A 22,143-nucleotide genomic window follows, 5' to 3' on the forward strand; every position below is an offset into this window, starting at 1 on the left:
GGAGAGAATGAAAGCCATCAAGGAACTCAAAGAACGTGGTATTTTAGAAGTAGGACATATGGAGACACTGGAACGCCTCGCCGATGCATTATATACCTACCTTTGGGGCTGCATCGGACCGCTTAGTGCTGAAAGCGACCACACTCCTGTACCCGCTACAAGTGAGTACTTTGTGTTAAGGGGTTTCAAAGAGGAGTGCTCACAGTTTTAGCTTAGACTTTGATGAAATTGGCTTTCAACTGCTTAGAAGCGAAGAAGCAACCACTCATGCTGCGAGAGTGCTTGAAAATGCCAGTGCGTCACCCATGGATCAATCAACGGAAAGTTTCATCCAACCCTCGACAGCGCAGTCTCAGGCATCAATAGACAATCTAACTACAACTACGACCTCCGAAACACAAAGAGCCTACGATTGTATGTCGTGTCCTGACGATTCAACAGCTTTCCTTCCCGTGCGAGATCCAGAACAGCCAAACTTCTACGACCATTCGTCATATTCATCTCATACGTATCCTGACGACTCAATGGCTTCCGTTCCCATGCGAGATTCTGAACAGCCAAACGTCTACGATCATTGGTTATATTCCTCTCATACGTATCCTGACGATTCAATGGCTTCCGTTCCCATGCGAGATTCTGAACAGCCAAACTTCTACGATCATTGGTTATATTCCTCTCATACGTATCCTGATGATTCAATGGCTTCCGTTCCCATGCGAGATTCTGAACAGCCAAACTTCTACGATCATTGGTTATATTCCTCTCATACGTATCCTGATGATTCAATGGCTTCCGTTCCCATGCGAGATTCCGAAGAGCAAAACTTCTACGATTATTCGTCATTTTCCTCTCATAGGTATCCCGAAGATTCAATGGCCTTCCTTCCCATGCGAGATTCCGAACAGCCAAACTTCTACGATCATTCGTCATATTCATCTCATAGGTCGTATCCTGAAGATTCAATGGCTTCACATTCCATGGAAAATTCCGAGTTGCAAGACGACACGCATCCCATGTCACAGCATAACACGAACTTGTTTGAAACTTCGTATCACGCCGCTGGAAGCAGTCATTATGATCCAGGGTCGGCTAGCGTAGGTTCTGGGTCCCCTCGGCGCTTTTTGGATTCGCAGGGACAGAATTTGCATGGTCATATACCGGTACAGGCTATCGGAAGTGCCTAAGAGTACAAATTGGACGGAGAGGGATCATAATATGTTGATATATACAATTCCTAAATTATTGGGGTGCAATGAATAAAACAGTTGAATCTAAGCTTAGAGTAGGTTGGTCAACGATAAGCGTGCAGAAACCTTCCCTCAAAGCCACACCGGGCGAGTCGTCTTCCAACGGCCGCGGCACGGGAGTGATGATTGCCTTTTCAGATAACGGCACGAGCCACATGCGCGAGAATTTGTTGATGAGCGGTCTCGACTGAAAAAAGTATGCCAGGCTCCATCCCCATTCCTAGAAAGAAATGAGTACATAGCGCTACAAACGGGTATATTTACGTACCTCTCCGAGATCCATCTGTTTTTTCAACTCAGACACTTTCCTATCGAGCAATATGCCGTCGTATACTTTGTTTCCATTCTTATCCTGCTCAAAGACCGTTGTTTCGTTATATTGTGAGTTTGATGGCTTAGGTGTAGCGTCGGTAATCATATGTTTTATCTGTTGACGCAGACTCTCGGCCGCGGGAGAGAGTTGGTGGTGGCTCATCGAGAGGAAAACAATCGCGCAACTTCGTTCCTTTATTCCATTAAGAGATGTCGACTTGTTTGGGGCGGCTACATACGTTTTCTGTTGATAAAAGATCAAGAATAGGAGGGGTTTAGGAGGGGCATTGTTAAGTTGGTGATTCAAGTTGGGTAGAAAGTCATGTGATCAACAGCCTTGGATTCTTCGAACCTCGCGGCCTTTTCTATCAGGCAGCAAGTTTGGCTGGAGTTTGATTGTTTTGTAGTAATGGGGAGATTGGTCATGTGACGCAGCTCTATATCTACTGCAACTTCCACGGTGCATTCCCAAACTTTCCTGATTTCATGGTATCGTCAAAATGCCATTTTACCTCTGGAACTGTTTCTCTGCTGTGCAGGCGTTCTGGAGATTCTTGATTGAAGGCGCGTTGTCTGTTATATTTCCGTCATTCATTAAATCCTATCCATCCAACCCTCAGAAATCGAATGATCTTGAGTCCAATATTACGGCCGGCGTCGCCTCCTCGAGAACATCGGACCATGTCACCTATACCATACGGCCACTATTTCAGTCTGATTTGAAAATACTGGGCATAGGAGCTTCCGGTCAAGTCTACGAGGTTGACGAGGAGATAGTCCTTAAGAGTTGTCGCATTTTCGAACAACCCGGGAGCGACGCCTCGGACAGCGACCGGTACCACTATGCCTCAGATACCATTTTTCACTCTAGCTTGTTGCAAGATGAGCGGTTTGTTTTACGACTACTTCAACAGTGGCCACATCCTCATATCATTGAAGCTATCGACACCGATCAAGCCGAGGGGATATTTCTCCGCAGATATCGGCCGTTGTCGGAGGGTGAGATACCCGCACAACCCACTCGAATTCGATGGTATCGCGATATCGTCGACGCTCTTTGCCACCTTCATAAGCTTGGAATAGCTCATGGAGATGTACGAATTGACAATGTACTCTTCGATAATCGAGGCTCTGCTGTTCTTTGTGATTTCAGTGCCGCTAGTCCCTTTGGTCAATCAAATCTAGTCATCTCGGATCTTCCACTTCCAGTCAATGGCCCTTCGCCAAATCTTTCGGAGGCAACTGATATGTTTGCAATGGGCTCGCTCCTTTTTCAAGTTGAGCATGGAATCAAACCTGAGCTTTCTGTTGACAGGAATGGTGTATTGATTTTGCCTAACATACAGACCAGTCATCAAGGCATTGATGCGATTATTCGAAACGCTTGGCTTGGACAATATAGCAGCACCTCGGAGATGCTAGAGAACCTTCGTGCACTTGACTCTCAGATTGGCCAAACTGTTCATGATACCGAAATACACTCAGAGCCAATTGCTTCACTGAGAGAGCGGATCAGAGCTTGGAGAAAAAGACGGGAGAACAATATTGGTAAGAATCGCCCATTATATGATGCATATCTCTGGTTTTTTATAACTAACATGATCTATAGGCTGTGTACTTGATGGTATACTCTCAGGAGATCAGTTGCAAGTATTAGCAGATTGCTATGGCTTGGATAAAGATGCCGAATTACGATTCACTAGCTATGATGTACCTATGCATGGAAACTAATCGTAGGTTTGCTCTCGGCACAGGGAATTTTAGAATAATATCTACAATACTTTTTGAACTCATAGTGAACTAGGTAGTTGAAAGGTTTCATGAGTGCTTAACTTCCCTTCGTGTCTATCTTCTCCTACCTTCACAACACCGATTAGATTCAAGACATCGGACGCAGAGAAAAGACCTATAAATACTGGTTTTTTTGGCCACTAGATTATTATGAAAAGCAGCGAGGTATAAGGACTGTATTTTGCACAGAGCTATGTAAAGACAGGAGTTCGGGCAATTTCTGGGCAATTCGTGTACAATGGAAAATCCATTGAAAAGATCATGGCAAAGAGGCCCTGGGGTCGGCAGTGCAACAGTACGATCTCGACTAATTGAAAACTGATATTATCAGTATGATGTCGAAAGCAGAATCCAAATGGCGGTTAACAGAGAAACTTCTACTAAGCAGGGAGTAGTTTCTCGAAGACTATTCAATTCAGCAATGAAGTTCACAGCATAGGCGTGTAGACGCTTACGGCTATAGGCCTAGTGGCCATTGGAAGCTCCTCGGCACCTGGAGCATTTGTCTCGACGGTTATGGGAGCTGCCCATGTGCACCTCAGGCCATGGCTGCGGGTGATTCTCAGAACAGGGATGCGGTTCTCTTCTTGTCTCGCTATCTCCGCAAGCGAAGACGGTTGTTGTAACCCACATTTGACACATGATGGCAACTGAGTTGGAAGTCAGCAATAGTCTGGCAATATACTGAGAAATGATACCAACGATTTGATGAAAAGCTTGGTGAGATAATATCATCGTAGACACACGGGGAATGGCTCCATTTTATCTTCAGAAACCACCTCTTCTATTTTGTGCTACATTGATCGGGCCACCGATAGTTCAGCGGCTAAACCTCGACCAGGCCACAGGACTAGGACAACGCACTATAGAGTTCTTTGGTAAATGTGGGGTCATTCAGGTGGAGCTGTACCTAGTCCGTTTTGGGTTCCAACGTTTGGGACCAAACGTTGGAACCCAAAACGGACTAGTCTTTCGAGATGTGGCGTTTTTAGGCCTCAGTCATTTCTGCTTTATTTATCAATTGGATTTCGGGAACTAGTGGATGCATTAAAATGCCAGACTTCCTACATCCCAAAACAATACTTTTTATCATACCATGTCCTTCTTTATCATCGTGCATTCCAATTTTGAGAGCGCTTATGAGATAAATCTAAGGTCTAGCGCGATATCAAAAGTCTCGCCACCATTCCAGCAACTTGCAAACCGATGCGAAGAGAAATTACACGCGCTAAGCAAGATCCAATCAAGCCAGATTCTACGAAATGACGAGTCATTGAAAGTCAGGATTACGAGAAAGATAGCAGTTCACATGACATTTCAACACGGCTAGCCTCAGTAAGGGGATGATGGGATGAAATGCACTCGTTTTTGTCCATTCGCATTTAGATTTTTGCGCTCAATTTTGTAATAATCTGCATAATTTAAATGGCTATTCTGCTATAACAGGTATTCCAGAGCCCCAGGCCACCAGTTCGGGCTCTTATATGAAGAGACCACCCCTTTAAGTTCCTTCAGATTCTTTCAGATACAGCGACAATGGGCGGCTTCAGCGTTCCAACAGTTCGTTATATCTTTTCAAATTTCATGTCCCTTCTTCTGCCAGACACATCCCGTGATACAGTTTTATTCGGAGGTCCAGGTTCCAGACAAAATTCTACGATCGAACCTACGAGAACAGACATGCCCATCACATCAAGAGAATTGTCTACCTTTTCTTCCTCTAAGCTTAAACTAAACAGACTGTGCGAGTTTGGTTCCCGTCCAATGGAGTCCAAATTATGGAACACATCGAAATAAAAGGCCTCAAAAATATAGTTATTGACGCCGTTCCTCTTCCAGAGCTTAGCGCTCAGCATCAAGCCCAGGATGACCATAGAAATATGATGCTAGTGGACCTTACAGTGCGCGAGGATGGTATTTCACAGGTTCGGGGAACATATGGGATAATAGAACTCATTCCCTTGAGTAGCGATGGTCCGATTGTTTTAGATCAATCGGCAGAAGACCGTGACTTGAAGAAAGTTCTTTGTTATCAGGGCCTATACTCAAGATACTGGCAGGAGTATGAATTAAGACGAAACTCGGCAGCAGTTTCGGGAAATAAGATACACGACAGCTTGAACGACTGGTATGTTGGATGTCTCAAAAGCTTGGAGAGGCGTCGAGAAGAACTCGGATACTTTTGACCAAAGCATATCCTCACTCAATGTTTATCGGGTCTCTTATAGCGTGGGCCTATCCGCACAATTCTACAGACGTAGCATCTGTATTTACCCCCATTAAATTTAGAGTAGCAGCTAGCTATGTAGATCCTGTCCCTCATCAAGGTCTAGCTCCAGGGACTAGTCCCACATCTTCAGCTTCTCGGTGAGATCGCTGAATTCAAGAGACAGGATTTCAAAAGGCATCAGCTACAAAAATAGTCTGTAGATTTTATTATAAGAGCACCGTGGCTTCCCAGTATATTGACGTCTAGAATCTAAAGCAACACACTTTTTATCTACTCATCGACAGCTATCATCATCGGGTTCACCGCGTACAAGCACGATACATTTTCTGCAGGTAGAAGGGCCCCCAAGCTCTATAACAAGACTTACGCTGACCTGAACTCTTCTGTTATAGTTCACGCGGGCAATTGCTGCCTCTTTCTGATCTAAAAGGTGGTACCACCATTTCATAATATCAGACACCGAGCTAACATATAGTGCGAATCAAACAGTCGCCTATCATGTGCTTCGATCAGAGCTACACACATCCATGTGGACACGTGACAAGGAGGAACCAAGCGTGCGGCGATGTTTCTCAAAAATGTGCTCAGAGGAATATAGTACATGTAAAAAACTCATACCTCGAGACCAAGAGGTTAGTTTCATTTGCCAAGATTGTCAAAAGAAGGCCCAGCAAAAACCACTTCCGAATGAACAAACAGATAGCAGTGATAGACGGGTCAGCTGAAGCATGAAAAGATACATGATATAATCGAACAAGCATTAAGTGTATTCAGTTCAGGACTACGAAACTTACCACTGTGTAGGATAGAAGCCAAGTACCTGACTCAAAGTCTAGGAGAAGATGTCTTAGAATGGCAGCGGATAACTGCGACTTTCAAACCTGGCTAGCTCTTAGCTGCATCGAAATTTGGCTTCAATTGGACCGAAAGTAGCAGACCAGCTGGTAGGATATGCGCAATGCTCTAATGTACCCATACCTAACGATATTATTAGTATTTATAGGCACTATCCTTCCTCCCGTCTGCATGAGGCGAAAAACCATTTCGGAGCCTACTTCCTCTGAAATCTTTCGTGACTGAGATCCCATTCGAATATACCACGGTCGTTGAATTATTGCCGCTGCCAAACATCCCAATGTGTGCGATGAGGAGGTCTGCTTCAGCCTCCAAAGAACCCCTAGGCCGTGAGGTTACTCTTGTACGCTTGTATTCTGTGACTGCCAAATCTATGTTATTTGCGCTGAAATTATGATATAGCCCCCTCACTTCGCGACGATTTATCTCGATGATGATGGCAAGCTTAGGACGTACGCATCTCTGTCTGTTAACCCCGACGATGTGTTTACTTCGGAAGTTCGCCAGAATTTTCTCGGCAGTATAGGCGAACACAACGAAAATCACCAGGCCGAGAACCGTGATGGAATCCTCATTGGAACAGTCCAATTCAGAATTGGAGACAGCCGAAAGGTTATGGACTACTATGAGGGCGCCCTCGAAAAACTTCAGCAGCCCAACTGCCGCGTTATCGTGAGGGCATTTGTCAAATTCATCGAGCCGCACAAACAACGCGAACACCAATACAATGGAGGCACCACCCGTGACCCCGAAAAGACTAAGCCCGGATGGTGGCCCCGCACTGTACCTCATAGGGAACCTTACTACCTAAAGGAGCGAGGTAATTATTTTTGTATGTTGATTTAACCTTATTCTGGCTAACACCTTACCTAATTAGACCGCATCAAATTGCTACTTTACATTATTTGCGAGCTCGGTGAGCATGGGATTACTGCCGACAAGCTGACGGAAGTTGCTCAATCTACCAGCAAGAAGTTGAAACCCAAAGACAGCGCCGAGATAATCTATGAGATTCTTCGAGTTCGAAAGTTAGAGGAACAATATGAGCGCGGTGAAGTTGGTAAGATCCGAGTACTCCTAGAGTGTGCTTTTCGATCGCTAACAATTATCAGATAATAAAACGCCCGTCCGCGTCATATACTGAGCCAGCCTACTCTCTCTCAGGTAGCCTATAGTTGACCAACTCTCTGAGCCTCGAAGCTGGCAGTCGACAAAAGAATTTCTCCTATCCTGCACTCAGCACAACCATAACACAGTCCGTTCAGCAGCCTGTCCTAGCATCGGATCCAGGTCACTACGAGTACGAAAGAAATGAAGAACGTTCACAGGACACTCCGTGCTTTCATCACCATCAGGTTACAGATCTGTATTACTGCGGCTACACAGAAGTTACTCAGGATGTTTCGAATCCAGCGGACTACACTTCATCAAAAACAAGTCTCCCCTTCCATTAAAGCTCATAGAGAGATGCTTTATAGTGATACTAAACTGAACACGGCTATTATGCTGGATTCCAGTTTGGTATACGGAAGATGCCGAGCGTTGTATCCATAGATATGAGGGACCATATAAACTTTATTAATGGATGGATGCTACCGAAAACTTACGTTTCGACTTGTTTTTTATTGCCTAGATCTAGATTCAATCTTGTAATATAGAAACGCTAATGGCATGAGATCATCATGATAGATTTGATTTGATAGGGGAAAATGTGTGGAACTACTATATGCAGTCCGGAAATGGCCTCTCGCGGATTGGTAAGGTCAGACAGAATCAGTTTTTGGGTCCGTTATAAAAGGCTTATGTCCTCTTCCGATACATACCTTAATTCGCTTGCTCTTCAGCATGGATATAGGGCTAATCTTTATCATCCTTATTGCGAGCTGGTGTTGTCTCATTTTCTGTGCAGTTTGCTGCTGCCCATTATTCTACAATCACACTCAGGTATACAAATCCGCGTGCTCTATTCTCATATTTAAACTCAGTTAACTCCTTCTTTAGAGAGATCAATCCCCACATCTCGCTTAAAAACACCAAGCACAAAGAGGAGCCAGGTTTCCCTATAGCATAATCTACGATGTCCATTCGACAGTCACTTAATTATGTGACCCATTCTACTAGGTAGGTTTTGTATCTTTAGCAGAGACTTTCATTAAGTTAAGCTGAAATTCATAGTCGTGGTGCCTACGATACGACAGGCGTCAAGAAGCCGACCGCGCCGCCACCAAGCTTAGTCGAGGCTCTACCAGGGGCAGCATAAGCTTATCTGCTTGGAATGAGAGATATTGCTTGGACATATCACTCCTAGTTTTAGACGTATGCACGTGCTATCATAGAGTGACGCTATAAAACCTTCTACATAGTCCTAGTCAACTCCTCCTTACACTCCCTCGTTTGCCTTCAATTCAGCGCGCTTCATCATTCTAGGGAGCCAGAGCGAGGGTAGATATCTTTACACCCCCTGATCATGTGAGATATTTCTACCCTTATGATGCCTAAATCTAATATTGACAGTCATTTTCACCTTCTTGTCCACAATGATGCGGGCAATGGGGAGATCCCTTGGCCTATCGAAGAAACCAGAAGTCCCGTCTGTTGGGACGCTTCCTAGGGAGTTGCTTGACCATGTTTGTCGCCACATCTCAGTGATTTCCCACGGCAACTTCCTATCAGCTCTTAGCCAAAAACCCCGGGAATCTGATAGGAGCTGGGTGTTACTTTGGACTTCAATTTTCAAAAGCGATAACTGGATTCAGAACATGGTGGAAGAGCACAATGCACAGCCAGTACTTGTTTGGTCTCAACTTCGCGAGCTTCCGAGCAAGACTTATATCATTCTTTATCTCTGCAACCTCCGCTACGCTACGCAAATACCAGCGAAATCCTGGAAGTCGTTCAAAGACAGTCTTCGCACCTATTCCGTTCTCCCGAATGGCGACATCGCTCTTGCCTCTGGAATCATACTGAATATACAATCCGTACGCTTGCCGTTTTTTTCCTTCTCTGCTTCGCTTCCAAGACAGGAAATTTTTAGGCTTCAAGGAGGGAAGCCGGTACTTCGATATTCAATTTATGAAATATCTCACATCCAGAATCTCGACTCCAGTGCTATTTCGCATCTTTCGAGTGAGGCGCAAATAATTTACTGGACCTTTATACTCTCTGGGAAGGACAAAGATTTAGCTGTTTATTGCTGGCTACAAAATTTCGATGATTCTACAATGCGGCGTATAATAGCCACACTGGAAAGGGAGGAATTGAAGCATACAATAACAAGCTTAAGCCGCTGGACGACCATTATGTCGAAGATAAAGTTTAAAATTAAAAATAACCTAAGGGTCCACGTCTGACACGGGCCCGACCCTTATGCTCTGATCACACCACATACAGACGTCTTGCTACTATTCGAGTACTATCTTAGGGTACATAGTACCGAATTATAGTCTAATTAGTTCCTAAGGATTACGTGCGTTCTGTTTCCCCAGAGTTTTGCCAATGTAGATCACAATGTCCTTTCTTTCCTCTTGATCAAATCAAATTTGCATTCGCATCCTTTGTTTGTGCGAAAGTCCTCAGTCCTGACAAATTGGCAGCGAGTCCAAGAGCCAGTTCCCAAAGCAGTTTACTGAATATTGATTCTTTTTTACAAACTCTATCCTCTCCCAACGCTCTGTCTCCAAATACTAATTCCAACATATATATCATACGTCCCAACGGATGAGCTTCATATCCATATTTTATCCACCAACGATAACCGCTATCTTTGCAAACAGTTCTGGACCGAAGTCTAATATGATTGGGCTACTACTCGCATGTTTTGGGATTTCGAAGGTACGCCAAAAAATTTATTTGGTATACAAAAGTTAACGGCTTAGCATGAGACTACTGAATATCCCACTGGACCATCTATCTCCTCCTATAGTGAGAGAACCGGACCTAAATCGAACATGGTCTACCCGCACACAACGTCCGACCATGCCATCTGCAAGGAGCCAAAAATGCCGAAGGGAAAGGTGATAAAGGTTCTGTCTATCCACTATAGAGAAAACTGTTTGTGTCATGCCAGTCTGCTGGTTGAGGCTCAATATGGAAAGGAGGTAACAACTGGATGGTTCAATTATAAGGACATTCAAAGGCATGATGGTACAAGGGAAGCGGTGGAAAAATTCAGGCCACAATGGAGATAGGTGTACATTCTACATCCACATTACAGTCTACTTACTCCCAAACGCTGCAATAAGAATAAGACGATCCTCTGAACAGCGTGATAAAGTGATGGAATGCAATGGATTTTGATAGAGATCATTCATGTACAATAATGGTTTTGGCTGAAGCATATATCAACCGCTATATCTAGCGTTCACCCAGTAAAACCAGAAGACACCATACTCATTCGAAGTGGACTGAGAATTATATAGTTATTCCCGGCTCTCATTCGAGGATCGCAATGGCCATCTCACTGTAAAGTCACTGTGCCGTACTATGGGTCGTTGTTCACAGCAGCCGACGTACTGCGGAATAAAAGGCTCGACACTTCTTTGTTTGTAATTGGCTGAAGTATACATCAATCGCTATATCTAGCGTTGACAAAGTAAACTAAGATATGTAAAAGCGCGTTATAAACCCAAAGTGGGCTGAGAACATATGGTTATTCTTGTCTCTTATTCGAAATGCGCAACAGCTCCTTTTCACGGCAGCCGATGTATTGCGGGATAAAAGGCTCGACACTTCCCTATATCTTAAACTATGGAAGAATCTCTTTACGATGACTACCCACCTACATACTGATTTTGAAGTTATCCCATTGAGTGCAACCGACAAAATAAAAATCTACCTCAAGAGTTGGCTCAGAAAGCTTGACCTTGATGAGCTTCGTTGGCTTTCTATAATATTGGGCACGCCCAAAAGCTCTTTGCGCAAAAATAAAAAAGGTTAGAATATCTAAAGCAAGATTGTATCATCTGTTAAGTTTAAATGCAGAAAATATCGACACCATCCTTGTGGCCTTGCGTAAAGTTCCGATGATTGTCTTGTCAAATTCGATACAAGTCTCGCCTATGACCTCATCTAACATTCGAGAGATCATGGACCACATTATGCCAGTGAGAACGTGTGAAGAAGCCTACGAAAAAGGTGAAATGGGTCAGTGTGATTTATCTTTTTTCGTTGACCATAGCTAAAGTGTACAGTCAACAAAGAGAACATGGGTATCAAGATTAAGAGAGGCGGTGACCGCAATGTATTTGAACTATGCAATTTGCTCGAACTTAGACCCTCAGTGTGGGAAACCCCGAGTATTCGAATTCGGCATTCTAGCAGTGATGAGGATACTCCACTTCGAAGGGTTGCGGCAGTGTTGGACCTTCCTTCGTATCCTAAAGAAAAGACTATAGCCCCAGAGAATTAGGTTCCTCCCGGGGCTTCTGATTAGCCATTGCACTGTGGTTGATTCAGAATCCTTTCTATCTGGGGACAATGATGAATATGAGACTTACCGCGCATTCCGGTGATAAATGGAAAATTGTATCACGATAGAATGGATATTGTAGGGCGTGCATTCTGAGCTATCCCATTTTAGGCCAGATACTGAGATCTAGTGTTCTGGTGGTCAGACGATCGGGGATACAATTTATCCCTACCCTGTCTCACGCAGGTCCAATTAAAACTTCGAGAACCACTGCTGGCAGTAATTTCTCATTGACTTATTCGACCCTGGTTATCTTCGGTTTCTGTTTCAACTATCTTGCGCTATGACGCTAGAGGCGCCCTTGTCACACAAAGGGAGATGTCATCCCTGAGTGATGTGCCGGAAATACAGCATCAATTTCAACCCTAATGATGCAATGCTCGACCGATACAATTTATACATAGACAGATATCATCATCAGGGGCTCTGCGTATAAGCTCGAGAATTTTCTACTAGTAGAGCGAGGTAAAAGGGCCACCAAACTCTATAATAAGCTTGTCCTGACCTGAAATTTTCTTTTACAGTTCACGCAAGCAATTGCTGCCTCTTTAATCACTACACCTAAGATCTAGGAGGTTTGTGGTACCGCCTTTTCCAAACATCAGGCACTGAGCTAATATTTATCGCGAATAGATTACTCGCCTATGATGTGTCAAGAAGTCAACTACATATATGCATGTCGACACGAGAAAATTGAGGAAGATAGCTTTTGGAGATGTCTTGAACTTATCTACAATGGCGAATGTGAAGAGGGACTCATACCTCGAGACCAGGAGTGTGATCACGACTGCTCAGATTGTGAAAAGAAGGCCAAGGCCCAGCAAAAACCACTCCCGAATGAACAAACAGATCGTGGTGATAGACGGGCCAGGAGATGGATATATCTCATCCTAACATGCATAATCAGGGGGCGCAGAAATATCTACCCTGGCTCTGGCTCCCTACAATGATAAAGCGCCTCGAAATGCTATAAATCTTAGCTTAGCTTGGTTAAAATCCTATAGTAAAGATAGAACCTGCCTCGTATGGGAAATATCGTTAGGACGGGTCAAGACTGGCGTCTGCATTTTGATTGACTGTCGAATAGATAGCGCAAGGTGGTTTAACGCATGTTATAGGAAAACCCGGCTCCTCTTTGCGCTAGGTATTTTTACGCGAGTATAAAGATGTATCTCTCTATATACGAGTCAAGTTAGTTTAAATCTAAGAAGAAAGCACGCGGATTTATATACCTGAGTGCGGTTGTAGATCAATGGGCGGCAGCAAAGTGCACATAAGATGAGACAACACCAGCTTACAATGAAACATAGCATTATACTATTCATGACAAGGAGAAGATGAATTGAGGTAGACAATAGAAGAGGAAATGGGCCTTTTATGACGGACCTAAAAGATAATCCTACCTATGTTTGACTCTTATCGATTGCATGTAGTAGGTTGATATATTTTCCCTTATCAAATAAAATTTACCGCGATGATTGTGCAATCTCACCTCATAGCTACCGTTATAACACAAGACTAGGTCTAAGCCAAAAAGGAAAGAAGTTGAATAACGTAGGCTCTCGGCAACATCACCAAATTAGGTGAAGTCCGTTATAAAATATCGCAGGGATTCGTAGCTTCAACATTCAACATCTTCCCGGCCCCAAGAATCTCAAAAGTTTTGTATGTCAAATCTTATTTACTAACAAAGAGCCCGACAACTAAAGTCCCGACACAGAGTTTCAATTCAGTACCACTGTAAAATACATAGCTTTAATGGAAGTCCGCTGGATTTGAGACATCCTGGTCAAAGTCTGTATTTATCATGGAGCCGGAATTACTTGGATCTCCAACCTGATGATAGTGGAAGACCGGAGTGTCCTGCGAACTCTTTTTTTGATTTCGTACCCGTTGTAACCTGGATCTCCACTGTTGTTATGAGCAAAGGTAGTGTATTGGGGCGAAACGTGGGGCCACGCGGTGTGGTAAAGATTGTTTTGTTGACTGCCAGCTTCAAAGCTCAGAGGGTTAGGCATAGAGAGACTGCCTGGAAGAGAGTAGGCTAGTGTCGAATAGAGAGGCTCAATTCTTGTTGTCAGGGCACCTAGTTCCCGCTTGTTTGGCAGAGGCTCTCGGAAAACCGCCGAAGCTGCATCTGATGATTCAATCTCCGCTTGGTTTCTCCAGCAACTTCCTTCAGCTCATCAGAAGTGATTCCATCGAGCTCGCGGATAATGTGAAGTAGTAGCAGGATGCGGTCTAGTTAGACAAGATGTTAACCGGAATAAGAGCTAAATAATATATAGAAAAGATTACCTCGTTTTATCATATGGTCAGGTTCCTTATGCTTTACATTAGGGGGCCACTATTCGGGCTTAGTCTTTTCCGGGTCACCGTTGGTGCCTGGGGAGGATCCTGGGATTGGCTTGCCTCCATTGTAAGGGTGTTTGACTTGTTTGCGTGGCTCGATCAATTTGATAAATGCCTTGGCGATGATTTGCTCGAATTTGGACCCTCAGTGTGGGAAACCCCGAGTATTCGAATTCGGCATTCTAGCAGTGATGAGGATACTCCACTTCGAAGGGTTGCGGCAGTGTTAGACCTTCCTTCGTATCCTAAAGAAAAGACTATAGCCCCAGAGAATTAGGTTCCTCCCGGGGCTTCTGATTAGCCATTGCACTGTGGTCGATTCAGAATCCTTTCTATCTGGGGACAATGATGAATATGAGACTTACCGCGCATTCCGGTGATAAATGGAAAATTGTATCACGATAGAATGGATATTGTAGGGCGTGCATTCTGAGCTATCCCATTTTAGGCCAGATACTGAGATTCGTCAAAAACATGCGCCCACACCCCCCTCAGGAGCTGTTCACCCTATGATTGATATCCACTGGATCTTGCTCATAATTGTCTCTCGCTCTTTCCCCAGTCCAACCCGATTTGTTTTATTGGCAGAACTGGGTTCAACGATCATAAGATGGCTGACAGCAATCCATATTGAAGTATATCTGCTTAAGGAGGAGAATGGTAGGATGAACTATAAACAAAAATAAAAGCAATAGATAACGTAAGGCTAGCTCATTGAAGTGAAAACCGATGCGACCTTGGGGTTCTTACTGAGGAGATATCTCAATATCAAAATGAAAAAAAGCAAACATTCAAAACAGGGGATATTTGACCAATAACTCAAAACCAAGTGGGACCGTCAAAAAATCGAAGGCATATAAAAACGTTCCAGCAAAACCGCATCGCTAGTCCAACTACAACAGCCCGAATCCTCTTCAAAAACGGTGGGTGGGAAACCTGACCGACTTTGGAATTAGTACGCACATTCTGGTTGGAAAGTAGTTTGCATACCTAAGCTTCAGGTATCCGTGTTTTTTCCAGACCCACGTTGTACAAGAAGAAAATTCCAAGGGAGTCTTTAAAGAGGATAGAAATCGGTCGCATAAGCGGGTCGAGTGTAATCGTTTCAATGTAACTTTCCCGAGGTCAGACGACCTTAGTTCTAGGAAGAAAAATATGCATATCCGATCATGTGATCATAGCTATGTCAGTTCGCACGATCCTGCGTGAGCATGATGGCTGTAGTCATATCGATGAAGACCAGGTTAACTAGACGCCCATAGGTGTTAGTAATATCAAGGATGAAGGCTTGAGCGTTAGCTCACCAGCTGTTCTTCAATTCTTGCCACTGCAAGTTGGACATGCAATACCGTTCACGGTCTTTTTGCCTCCGCAGGTTTCACATGAGGCCATCATCGATCTCGTCAAGGTGAAGAATACGTAGAAAAGAAGATTCTTCGTGACTTGGGTGGTGATTTAATAACAAGTCAGAAAAATGCCATCAGTTCTGTGAGCAAAAAGTTGGTGGTCTTACTGCCCAACAACGGTGGCCCTGTTCGGTATTTATTAGATTACGGCCGATTTCTCTGTCCTCACTTGCAGCCAATTACCTTTTCTCGGATTCTGACTAATCAAGCCTCCGCCTAACCCTGCCACCAACCATGGGAAAAGTCGGGTGGACCTCTCCACTCATAACATAGACACACCCCACCTCATGCTCCTTTGCAGCCATCCATCCTGAGCAATGTCAAACATACAACCACAGTGTGCTTGCTCAGCCTTCTTTGAAACAGAACTAAATTTACATGAGCATCTCGAAGAATATCGGGTTAGTAACGCTAAGATAAGTCAAACCACTTAGCTGATTTCTTCCAGTCCCGCGAACAGCGCCTGCAAGCCGAACTCGAGCGGTGTCGAACCCATTCAAGGCCCAATGGCGATGACTGTCGAGACAGGAACGATGACGATCAAGGCGAAAGCGACGATGACCAAAATATTTATTATAAAGATGCCGGAAATCCTATAGGCACAATAAGGAAGCCTGGAGCTCCCAAACGGCATTTCTGTCCATCCTGTAAACGTGCGAAGCCATTCCCAAAAATGCAGGGACTCCGGCGGCATTTCCAACAACGCAAGTGCTATCCTCTCTGATACCTTGCTTGCTATTAATTATTGATGCAGATGTCACATGCGAGGAAGTGTGTGTGTGCTGTTTCAAAGTTTTCAGGCTCGTGAGCGAGTTCATTAGACATGCCGATAAACATGATGGTGCATGTGAAAGAAAACGGGCATTCATCAAGAAAACATGCGATGAATTACGCGAACAATCTGACAAACAATTAGCTCTCGCAATGAGCCAGTGTCAATCAGGCGTTCCCGTTGGGAACAAACGGAAATGGGACGTGGCAGCTTTGGGCTCCGATATTTCGGGAGATCAAGCCGTGTTCGACAGGATTGGTATGACGGCTCGGGACAAAACTCTTTGCCAAACCGATGAGGGTGACAGTCTTCGCCAGCTCGGTTCGGTTCGCGATGAACTATCTGCACCCCTAATCCCGATGCAGTCCCCTATAGCATTACCTCGGCTGGGCCCTATGGTTGATCCCATTAATCCTAACAGCTCTCCGAATATGTCAACGGAGGAATTCTACTTCAATCCCGGAGAAGGGCAAACCCATGGTCTTGACTTGCTACAAGATTTTGATGCTCCTATTCTTCAAATTATGAATAGTGTCCCAGCATTGACAACCGGATGGGCGACTCAAGACAATATTGTAGATATAAACACAGAAGCTGCATTATACCATGAACAATGAGGGCTAATTCTCTGTCCTTCCACCAGAACTATTAAACGTGAAGTTCACTCCAATTTTCGCGCTCAGCATTTCTAGGTCCCTGACTTTATGTTCCAGTCCTTTTGAATATGGAAGGGTCATTTTCGCCCAGTTGGCGATCACTTCATCTGTGGCAAAAAGAAACGTAATGGCATATCCTTGCTCGATCTTAAAACCGAGTCTAGCGTCTAAAATCACCCTGCACTTGTTAGAGCATGGAATTTCAATATAGAGCTATTACTTACAAGCCACCATCTGGAAAATCCTTCACCTCGGGCTTAGAGCCCATACGATCCAGCTCGGATTGGGGAATCTCATATAAGGATCTTCTCCCCTTCGTAGTCGCTAAATCGTGAAGATGCGAAAGGGTATAATATTCCACTCGTGATCCTTTGGCCCACAGATGCACCACTAGAACACGGCGACCAGCTTTTAGACCACCCCTCCTGAAGCATTCGACATGGCCAGGGAATTCCTCGTATCTCAGCCAGTGTCCGAGGCTGCACCGTTCGAGGGAGGTTTCGAGGATAGATCGAATTCGCTAAAGATGATTAGACGGTAGTCATATATATCTCACATTCCGCTTACCTCGTCAAAGGCAAATTGCTTGCAAAAGTCCATACCATATTCGGTAAGGTATGGGAAGCCCCGCATCTCCATCTCCAAGACGCGGTCGCCAACCGTTGAGTCATTCAAATCACAAAATCCCTCCTCGAGGAGAGACCTCCTTGCCACATCTAGCTTGAATGCAGTTGATGCCATGACTGAGACTGGCTGTGCCTGAATCCGACGATGCAAAAAGCTGCGGGGTAATGGCCGGTTGAAGCTATCTGGAATATTAATTTTCCAAATCGTCAAATCCCAGCCCCACTTAGGCCTCGGGCATTCCCGTTCCAACTTGTCCGTATTAGTTAGGTACGTCGGGGAACACAATTGTGTGATACCCTTTTACAAGGATCACAGTTCTGTGATGCCCGTTTCCAAGGATCACAGTTCTGTGATGCCCTTCTTCAAGGATCGCAATTGTGATACCACTGCCTACCGGGAAGCCATTCGTCAGGGATCACAATTCTGTGATGCCTTTCTACATAGATCACAACACTGTGATCATCGTTGCAATTGGTCGTCAAGTCTACCGCATCATTACGCTGGTGCTTCCAATTGCCCACAGAGCTAAGAACAACACCACAATTTAGTGTCTCGATGCAAAAGCGACGCCACCAATTGAATGATACCTGAATCTATCCAATTGAAATTGGCACTATACTTCGTATACCATGTATGCACCGTGCAGTGCACTCCTATGCAGCTGAACGCTGGATACGTATGGGGAAGCAACATATTGAGCTGTGAGTATGATCCTAGAAAAAATACAGAAGTCCGGAGAAACGAACAATAAGAAGGAGCAATCCTTCAGATTCTTATCGACCTTTCTCTTCATTATTGGCCTTCCAGTCTCTTCGGTCACTCCATACCAGCTTCCCATATCGCACCGATATTTCTCAGTCGTTCGAATTGCAAAACATGGCACTGAAGACTTCCTCCTCCTGCCATGAAGGCTCGACGCCACCCGATAGCCCAACGGAAGAGTCGACTATGCCTCCTGACATCTTGAAGGATCTGATGCATCTCTTTGGTGATTTTCTTGAGAATGCGCGGCTCGATCTTACCGACCAAGAACCTCCAAACACTCCTATTTCCCAGGATCAGTCCCCACCCGACATGGTTCGACTGAAGCAGTTGCTGGTGAAGCTCATCCGCAAGCCTGCTCAATCTTGCTTTTCAAGCAAGGAGCAGGCAGAGAAGGCCCAGGCGGCAGATGGACATGATCTTGAAAGTCCTATCATCACCACACCGGATGATTTCAAGTCGTTTGAGAAATGGGCAAAATCCCAATACAAAACGGTCATGGAAACGTATAAGCCACCAGCCAACCACCCCTTCCACTGTTTCAGAAATAGCTGACACGGGTCTAGCTGGGACAAAGAAGCCTGCAAATACAAGATTGCCGAGCCAACAGACACTAGCAACGACCTGGACGACTACGCTGAGTATGCATTCGTTGTCCGTGAACGTGTTGGTACGTGACACCTTTGCATGCCGGACCGAAAACCTACTAACAGTATGATCAGACCGGATGTCCAAGGAGGTAGTGCCATTCATAGACATCAAGTCGGACGGCCTATGCGACATCCTGCGAGATGTGCTGCACAACATCAAGGCCATTAGCCTGATGGAGGACAAGCCATCGGTAATTGAGATAGTATTATCATCAAGGAGCACGCTGACGTAGATTTAGATCGAGCGAAATGTCCTTTTCCATTTCCTTCCAGAGCTCGACGGATATGCGGAGGACATGGACATTAATTCGGACCATGAGTCGGCACAAGCGGAACATCTCCTCTTGCTCATCGACCACCTTAAGCACGCATATGCTTCTACTTTGCAGCGTCTCGAATCAATCTTGCAGGACGGTCATATTACATATGACCTTCTTTGGGCGCTTTTCAAGCCTGGTTGCCATGTTTATACCACATGCATTGGCACAAAAGAGCCGCGATGTGTCGTATTTGACGCGGGCGAAGAGGTCACACAAAATGATGAGACGTGGTGGAATCTCGAGTGCCGATTCCTTGATTATGACGGAATCAAGTTCGGCGAGGCCGGAATCCTTCTGCGTGTTGCAAAGTTTCGGGGGTCAAAGCCGATCGAGACTCTTGAGGTCATCCCTCTCCATCACTGTCAAAATCACGAGCAAATCCGAAAAGACCTGATCGAGAGGGGTCAAAAGTTTCGGGATTTAGCCGGCTTACACGTTCGGCACTGTGAAGGCAGCGCATTCTTTACGAACAAGGGAAAGGCTATCAAAGTCAACATCAACAGTCGAGTAGGGGTGGACGCCGCATTTTTCCATAAAATGCTGCCAAACTACTCCCGACCGTCAGTTCGCGATATTGGGGTCAAGGATAAGGGTGGAACTGCAGTCTTTGACATTGGTGCAATGCTCATAGAGGGCCGTGAGCGAGAGAAGGAGAAAATGCGAGGAGACAGTGTGGACGCACAAAAGCTGAGCGAGGCCGATTTACTGGTCGCCTGCCCAACAGTTTGCTGTTTCAGTTTCAAGGAAAAACTTTTCTGTATGTGACACGATCGACAATGGTTTGATATCCAACTAATGCGATTTCAGTGGAGTGCGCAGTCAGTGCTCTTAGAGACGTGGTATGGTCACCTGAATCGTTCGATTGCCTGCAAATAGCCTCCGAGACCAAGACACTCCTCTTGTCATTGGCAAAAACCCGCCTAGGTCTGATACCGACGGTACCGTTTGACGACGTGATTGACGGTAAAGGTCAAGGGCTCAATATGTTGCTGAAGTATGTCGGTGAATTGTATCTGCCCTGTATAGTCTTCAGCTGACACGTGCCAGTGGACCGCCAGGCGTCGGGAAGACTTTTACCGTCGAGGCAATCTCGGAGTATTTCAAACTCCCTCTCTACTCGGTATCAACAATTCATTGCGGCATATTGGCCTAGCTGACTTTCTTAGATATCTGCAGGTGAGCTTGTTGTCGATCATGGGGACTCCCACGCACTTGAATCACAACTTGAAATCATTTTCAAAATCGCAAAGCATTTCAACGCTATTCTTCTTTTGGATGAAGCCGACGCGTTCATGGCAAGTCGTACCGAGCTCCATAATAGCCATAATCGTCTGGTCACTGTTTTTCTCCGCAAGCTAGAGTATTACCGGGGACTGCTTTTCTTGACTTCAAACCGGGGTATCGAGTTTGACGATGCAATTCTGAGCCGAATCCATTTGACTATTGAGTATGGAGATTTGACAAAAGACTTCCGCAGAGGCCTCTGGAGAACCTTTTTGTTCAAGGCCCGAACACTCAAAGGTCCTGCCGTGATTGAGGAGGAGGACCTCCAGCGATTGGAATCTTTGGCTCTCAATGGACGAGAGGTGAATTCCGTACTATCGGGTATATATCACTTGCTGACTGCCATCGATCAGATCAAAAATATCGCAGCAGTTGCACACGCTCTCGCTGAGGCAGATACAACGCAAGTCAGCTATAAGTACTTAAAATTGGCCGCGAAATCGAACAAGAAATTTTGCAAGGAGTTTGGTAGGCAGGGTCCTGTTGACGGGATGTATATCTAACGACACGCATGGCAAACTTGAGCGGATAATTCTGCTGTCAGGGTTCACCGCGATGTTTTCGGTTTATACACGACAATTTTAGGTATCAGAATTGAATGACAGTCTGCAATGCTCTTATAATGAGGGTCCGGCTCACATAATAAGTCGGGTGGTGTCAATGCACATGAATAAGGAGCGCACTTCGCCTCGGATAATATAGGTGCCCATGGCAATTTGAGTCGCAAGAATAAAATCTCTAATTTAACAGGTAGAAAATAGATTTCCTTATCACGAAACCCGAAGACGTTTTGAATCTCCTGCCTCCACTCGACACAGTCGTCGTTTACGGCCCCCGGTTGCTGCTTAGTCGGTCGGCATCTCAGAGTAGAACGGTGAAAGTCGATGATTAGAGCACGCCCGAGCTCTTCACTCCAAAGGACACTGTCTCACCTGAGGTCTTCATGTACTATCCTGAGAGCTTTTATTTCCTTGTATGATTCGTGAATCTCGCGGCGGAGCCGTTGCATCAGCTCCATCGTGGCCGTGCACCTACCGCCTCAGCCTATTACGAGCATATGGCGGACCTGTCCAGCACCATGCAGGAGATAGATCTTTGCTAAGTCAAATTTTTCCCAAAAAGACAGGCACAGCAGATCCTTGAGCCTTGCGCAGGATCCGATAAACCTGCGTTTCGCGGGACCTTTCAGTAGTCTACGGAAGTCATCCTGTAGTGGTTCTTGGATCATCTTGCTCCTCAATATCCACCATAAAGTGACGATGCAAAGTCGGAAAGCTGGCTTTGAGACATAATAAAGAATGACTCGTAAGCATCGATAGGGAGAAAAGTAAGGGGAAAGGATGATGCAGCTCGGCCTTGGCAGATAAAAGCATGCTCCGAGATCTGGAAAGTCGAGGTATTTTGCTGATGCT

The 22,143-nt window shown here is 45.1% G+C and overlaps 8 protein-coding genes across 8 annotated transcripts; 6 read left to right on the plus strand and 2 right to left on the minus strand.

Annotated features, from left to right (window-relative positions):
• Nucleotides 1–305: 305 nt before the first annotated feature.
• On the plus strand, nt 306–1,184 carry N7529_007949 (uncharacterized protein; the record flags this gene model as incomplete). Its single annotated transcript, XM_057243476.1, has 1 exon — nt 306–1,184. The coding sequence occupies one exon, from the start codon at nt 306–308 to the stop codon at nt 1,182–1,184; it is 879 nt and encodes a 292-aa protein (XP_057095014.1).
• Nucleotides 1,185–1,239: 55 nt separating this feature from the next.
• Nucleotides 1,240–1,722, minus strand: N7529_007950 (uncharacterized protein; the record flags this gene model as incomplete). The annotated part of the gene is made up of 2 exons (XM_057243477.1): nt 1,240–1,467; nt 1,516–1,722. The coding sequence occupies 2 exons, from the start codon at nt 1,720–1,722 to the stop codon at nt 1,240–1,242; spliced, it is 435 nt and encodes a 144-aa protein (XP_057095015.1).
• A 337-nt stretch (nt 1,723–2,059) lies between these two features.
• Nucleotides 2,060–3,181, plus strand: N7529_007951 (uncharacterized protein; the record flags this gene model as incomplete). The annotated part of the gene is made up of 1 exon (XM_057243478.1): nt 2,060–3,181. One exon carries the CDS (start codon nt 2,060–2,062, stop codon nt 3,179–3,181), a length of 1,122 nt encoding a protein of 373 aa, XP_057095016.1.
• A 1,791-nt stretch (nt 3,182–4,972) lies between these two features.
• On the plus strand, nt 4,973–5,536 carry N7529_007952 (uncharacterized protein; the record flags this gene model as incomplete). The annotated part of the gene is made up of 2 exons (XM_057243479.1): nt 4,973–5,053; nt 5,090–5,536. Coding segments are annotated over 2 exons (528 nt in total), but the record flags the coding sequence as incomplete, so codon positions are not given.
• Nucleotides 5,537–6,715: 1,179 nt separating this feature from the next.
• On the plus strand, nt 6,716–7,579 carry N7529_007953 (DUF2841 domain-containing protein; the record flags this gene model as incomplete). Its single annotated transcript, XM_057243480.1, has 4 exons — nt 6,716–6,778; nt 6,838–7,255; nt 7,313–7,495; nt 7,548–7,579. 4 exons carry the CDS (start codon nt 6,716–6,718, stop codon nt 7,577–7,579), a joined length of 696 nt encoding a protein of 231 aa, XP_057095018.1.
• A 9,005-nt stretch (nt 7,580–16,584) lies between these two features.
• N7529_007954 (uncharacterized protein) lies at nt 16,585–17,049 on the plus strand (the record flags this gene model as incomplete). The annotated part of the gene is made up of 1 exon (XM_057243481.1): nt 16,585–17,049. The coding sequence occupies one exon, from the start codon at nt 16,585–16,587 to the stop codon at nt 17,047–17,049; it is 465 nt and encodes a 154-aa protein (XP_057095019.1).
• Nucleotides 17,050–17,052: 3 nt separating this feature from the next.
• Nucleotides 17,053–17,829, minus strand: N7529_007955 (uncharacterized protein; the record flags this gene model as incomplete). The annotated part of the gene is made up of 3 exons (XM_057243482.1): nt 17,053–17,266; nt 17,313–17,608; nt 17,656–17,829. 3 exons carry the CDS (start codon nt 17,827–17,829, stop codon nt 17,053–17,055), a joined length of 684 nt encoding a protein of 227 aa, XP_057095020.1.
• Nucleotides 17,830–18,591: 762 nt separating this feature from the next.
• N7529_007956 (uncharacterized protein) lies at nt 18,592–21,234 on the plus strand (the record flags this gene model as incomplete). The annotated part of the gene is made up of 7 exons (XM_057243483.1): nt 18,592–18,983; nt 19,044–19,147; nt 19,200–19,318; nt 19,367–20,204; nt 20,255–20,441; nt 20,495–20,567; nt 20,614–21,234. 7 exons carry the CDS (start codon nt 18,592–18,594, stop codon nt 21,232–21,234), a joined length of 2,334 nt encoding a protein of 777 aa, XP_057095021.1.
• Nucleotides 21,235–22,143: the final 909 nt, after the last annotated feature.

The sequence above is a fragment of the Penicillium soppii genome (assembly GCF_028829465.1).
Source record: "Penicillium soppii strain IBT 18220 chromosome Unknown utg000006l, whole genome shotgun sequence".
NCBI classification, from domain to species: Eukaryota; Fungi; Ascomycota; class Eurotiomycetes; order Eurotiales; family Aspergillaceae; genus Penicillium; species Penicillium soppii.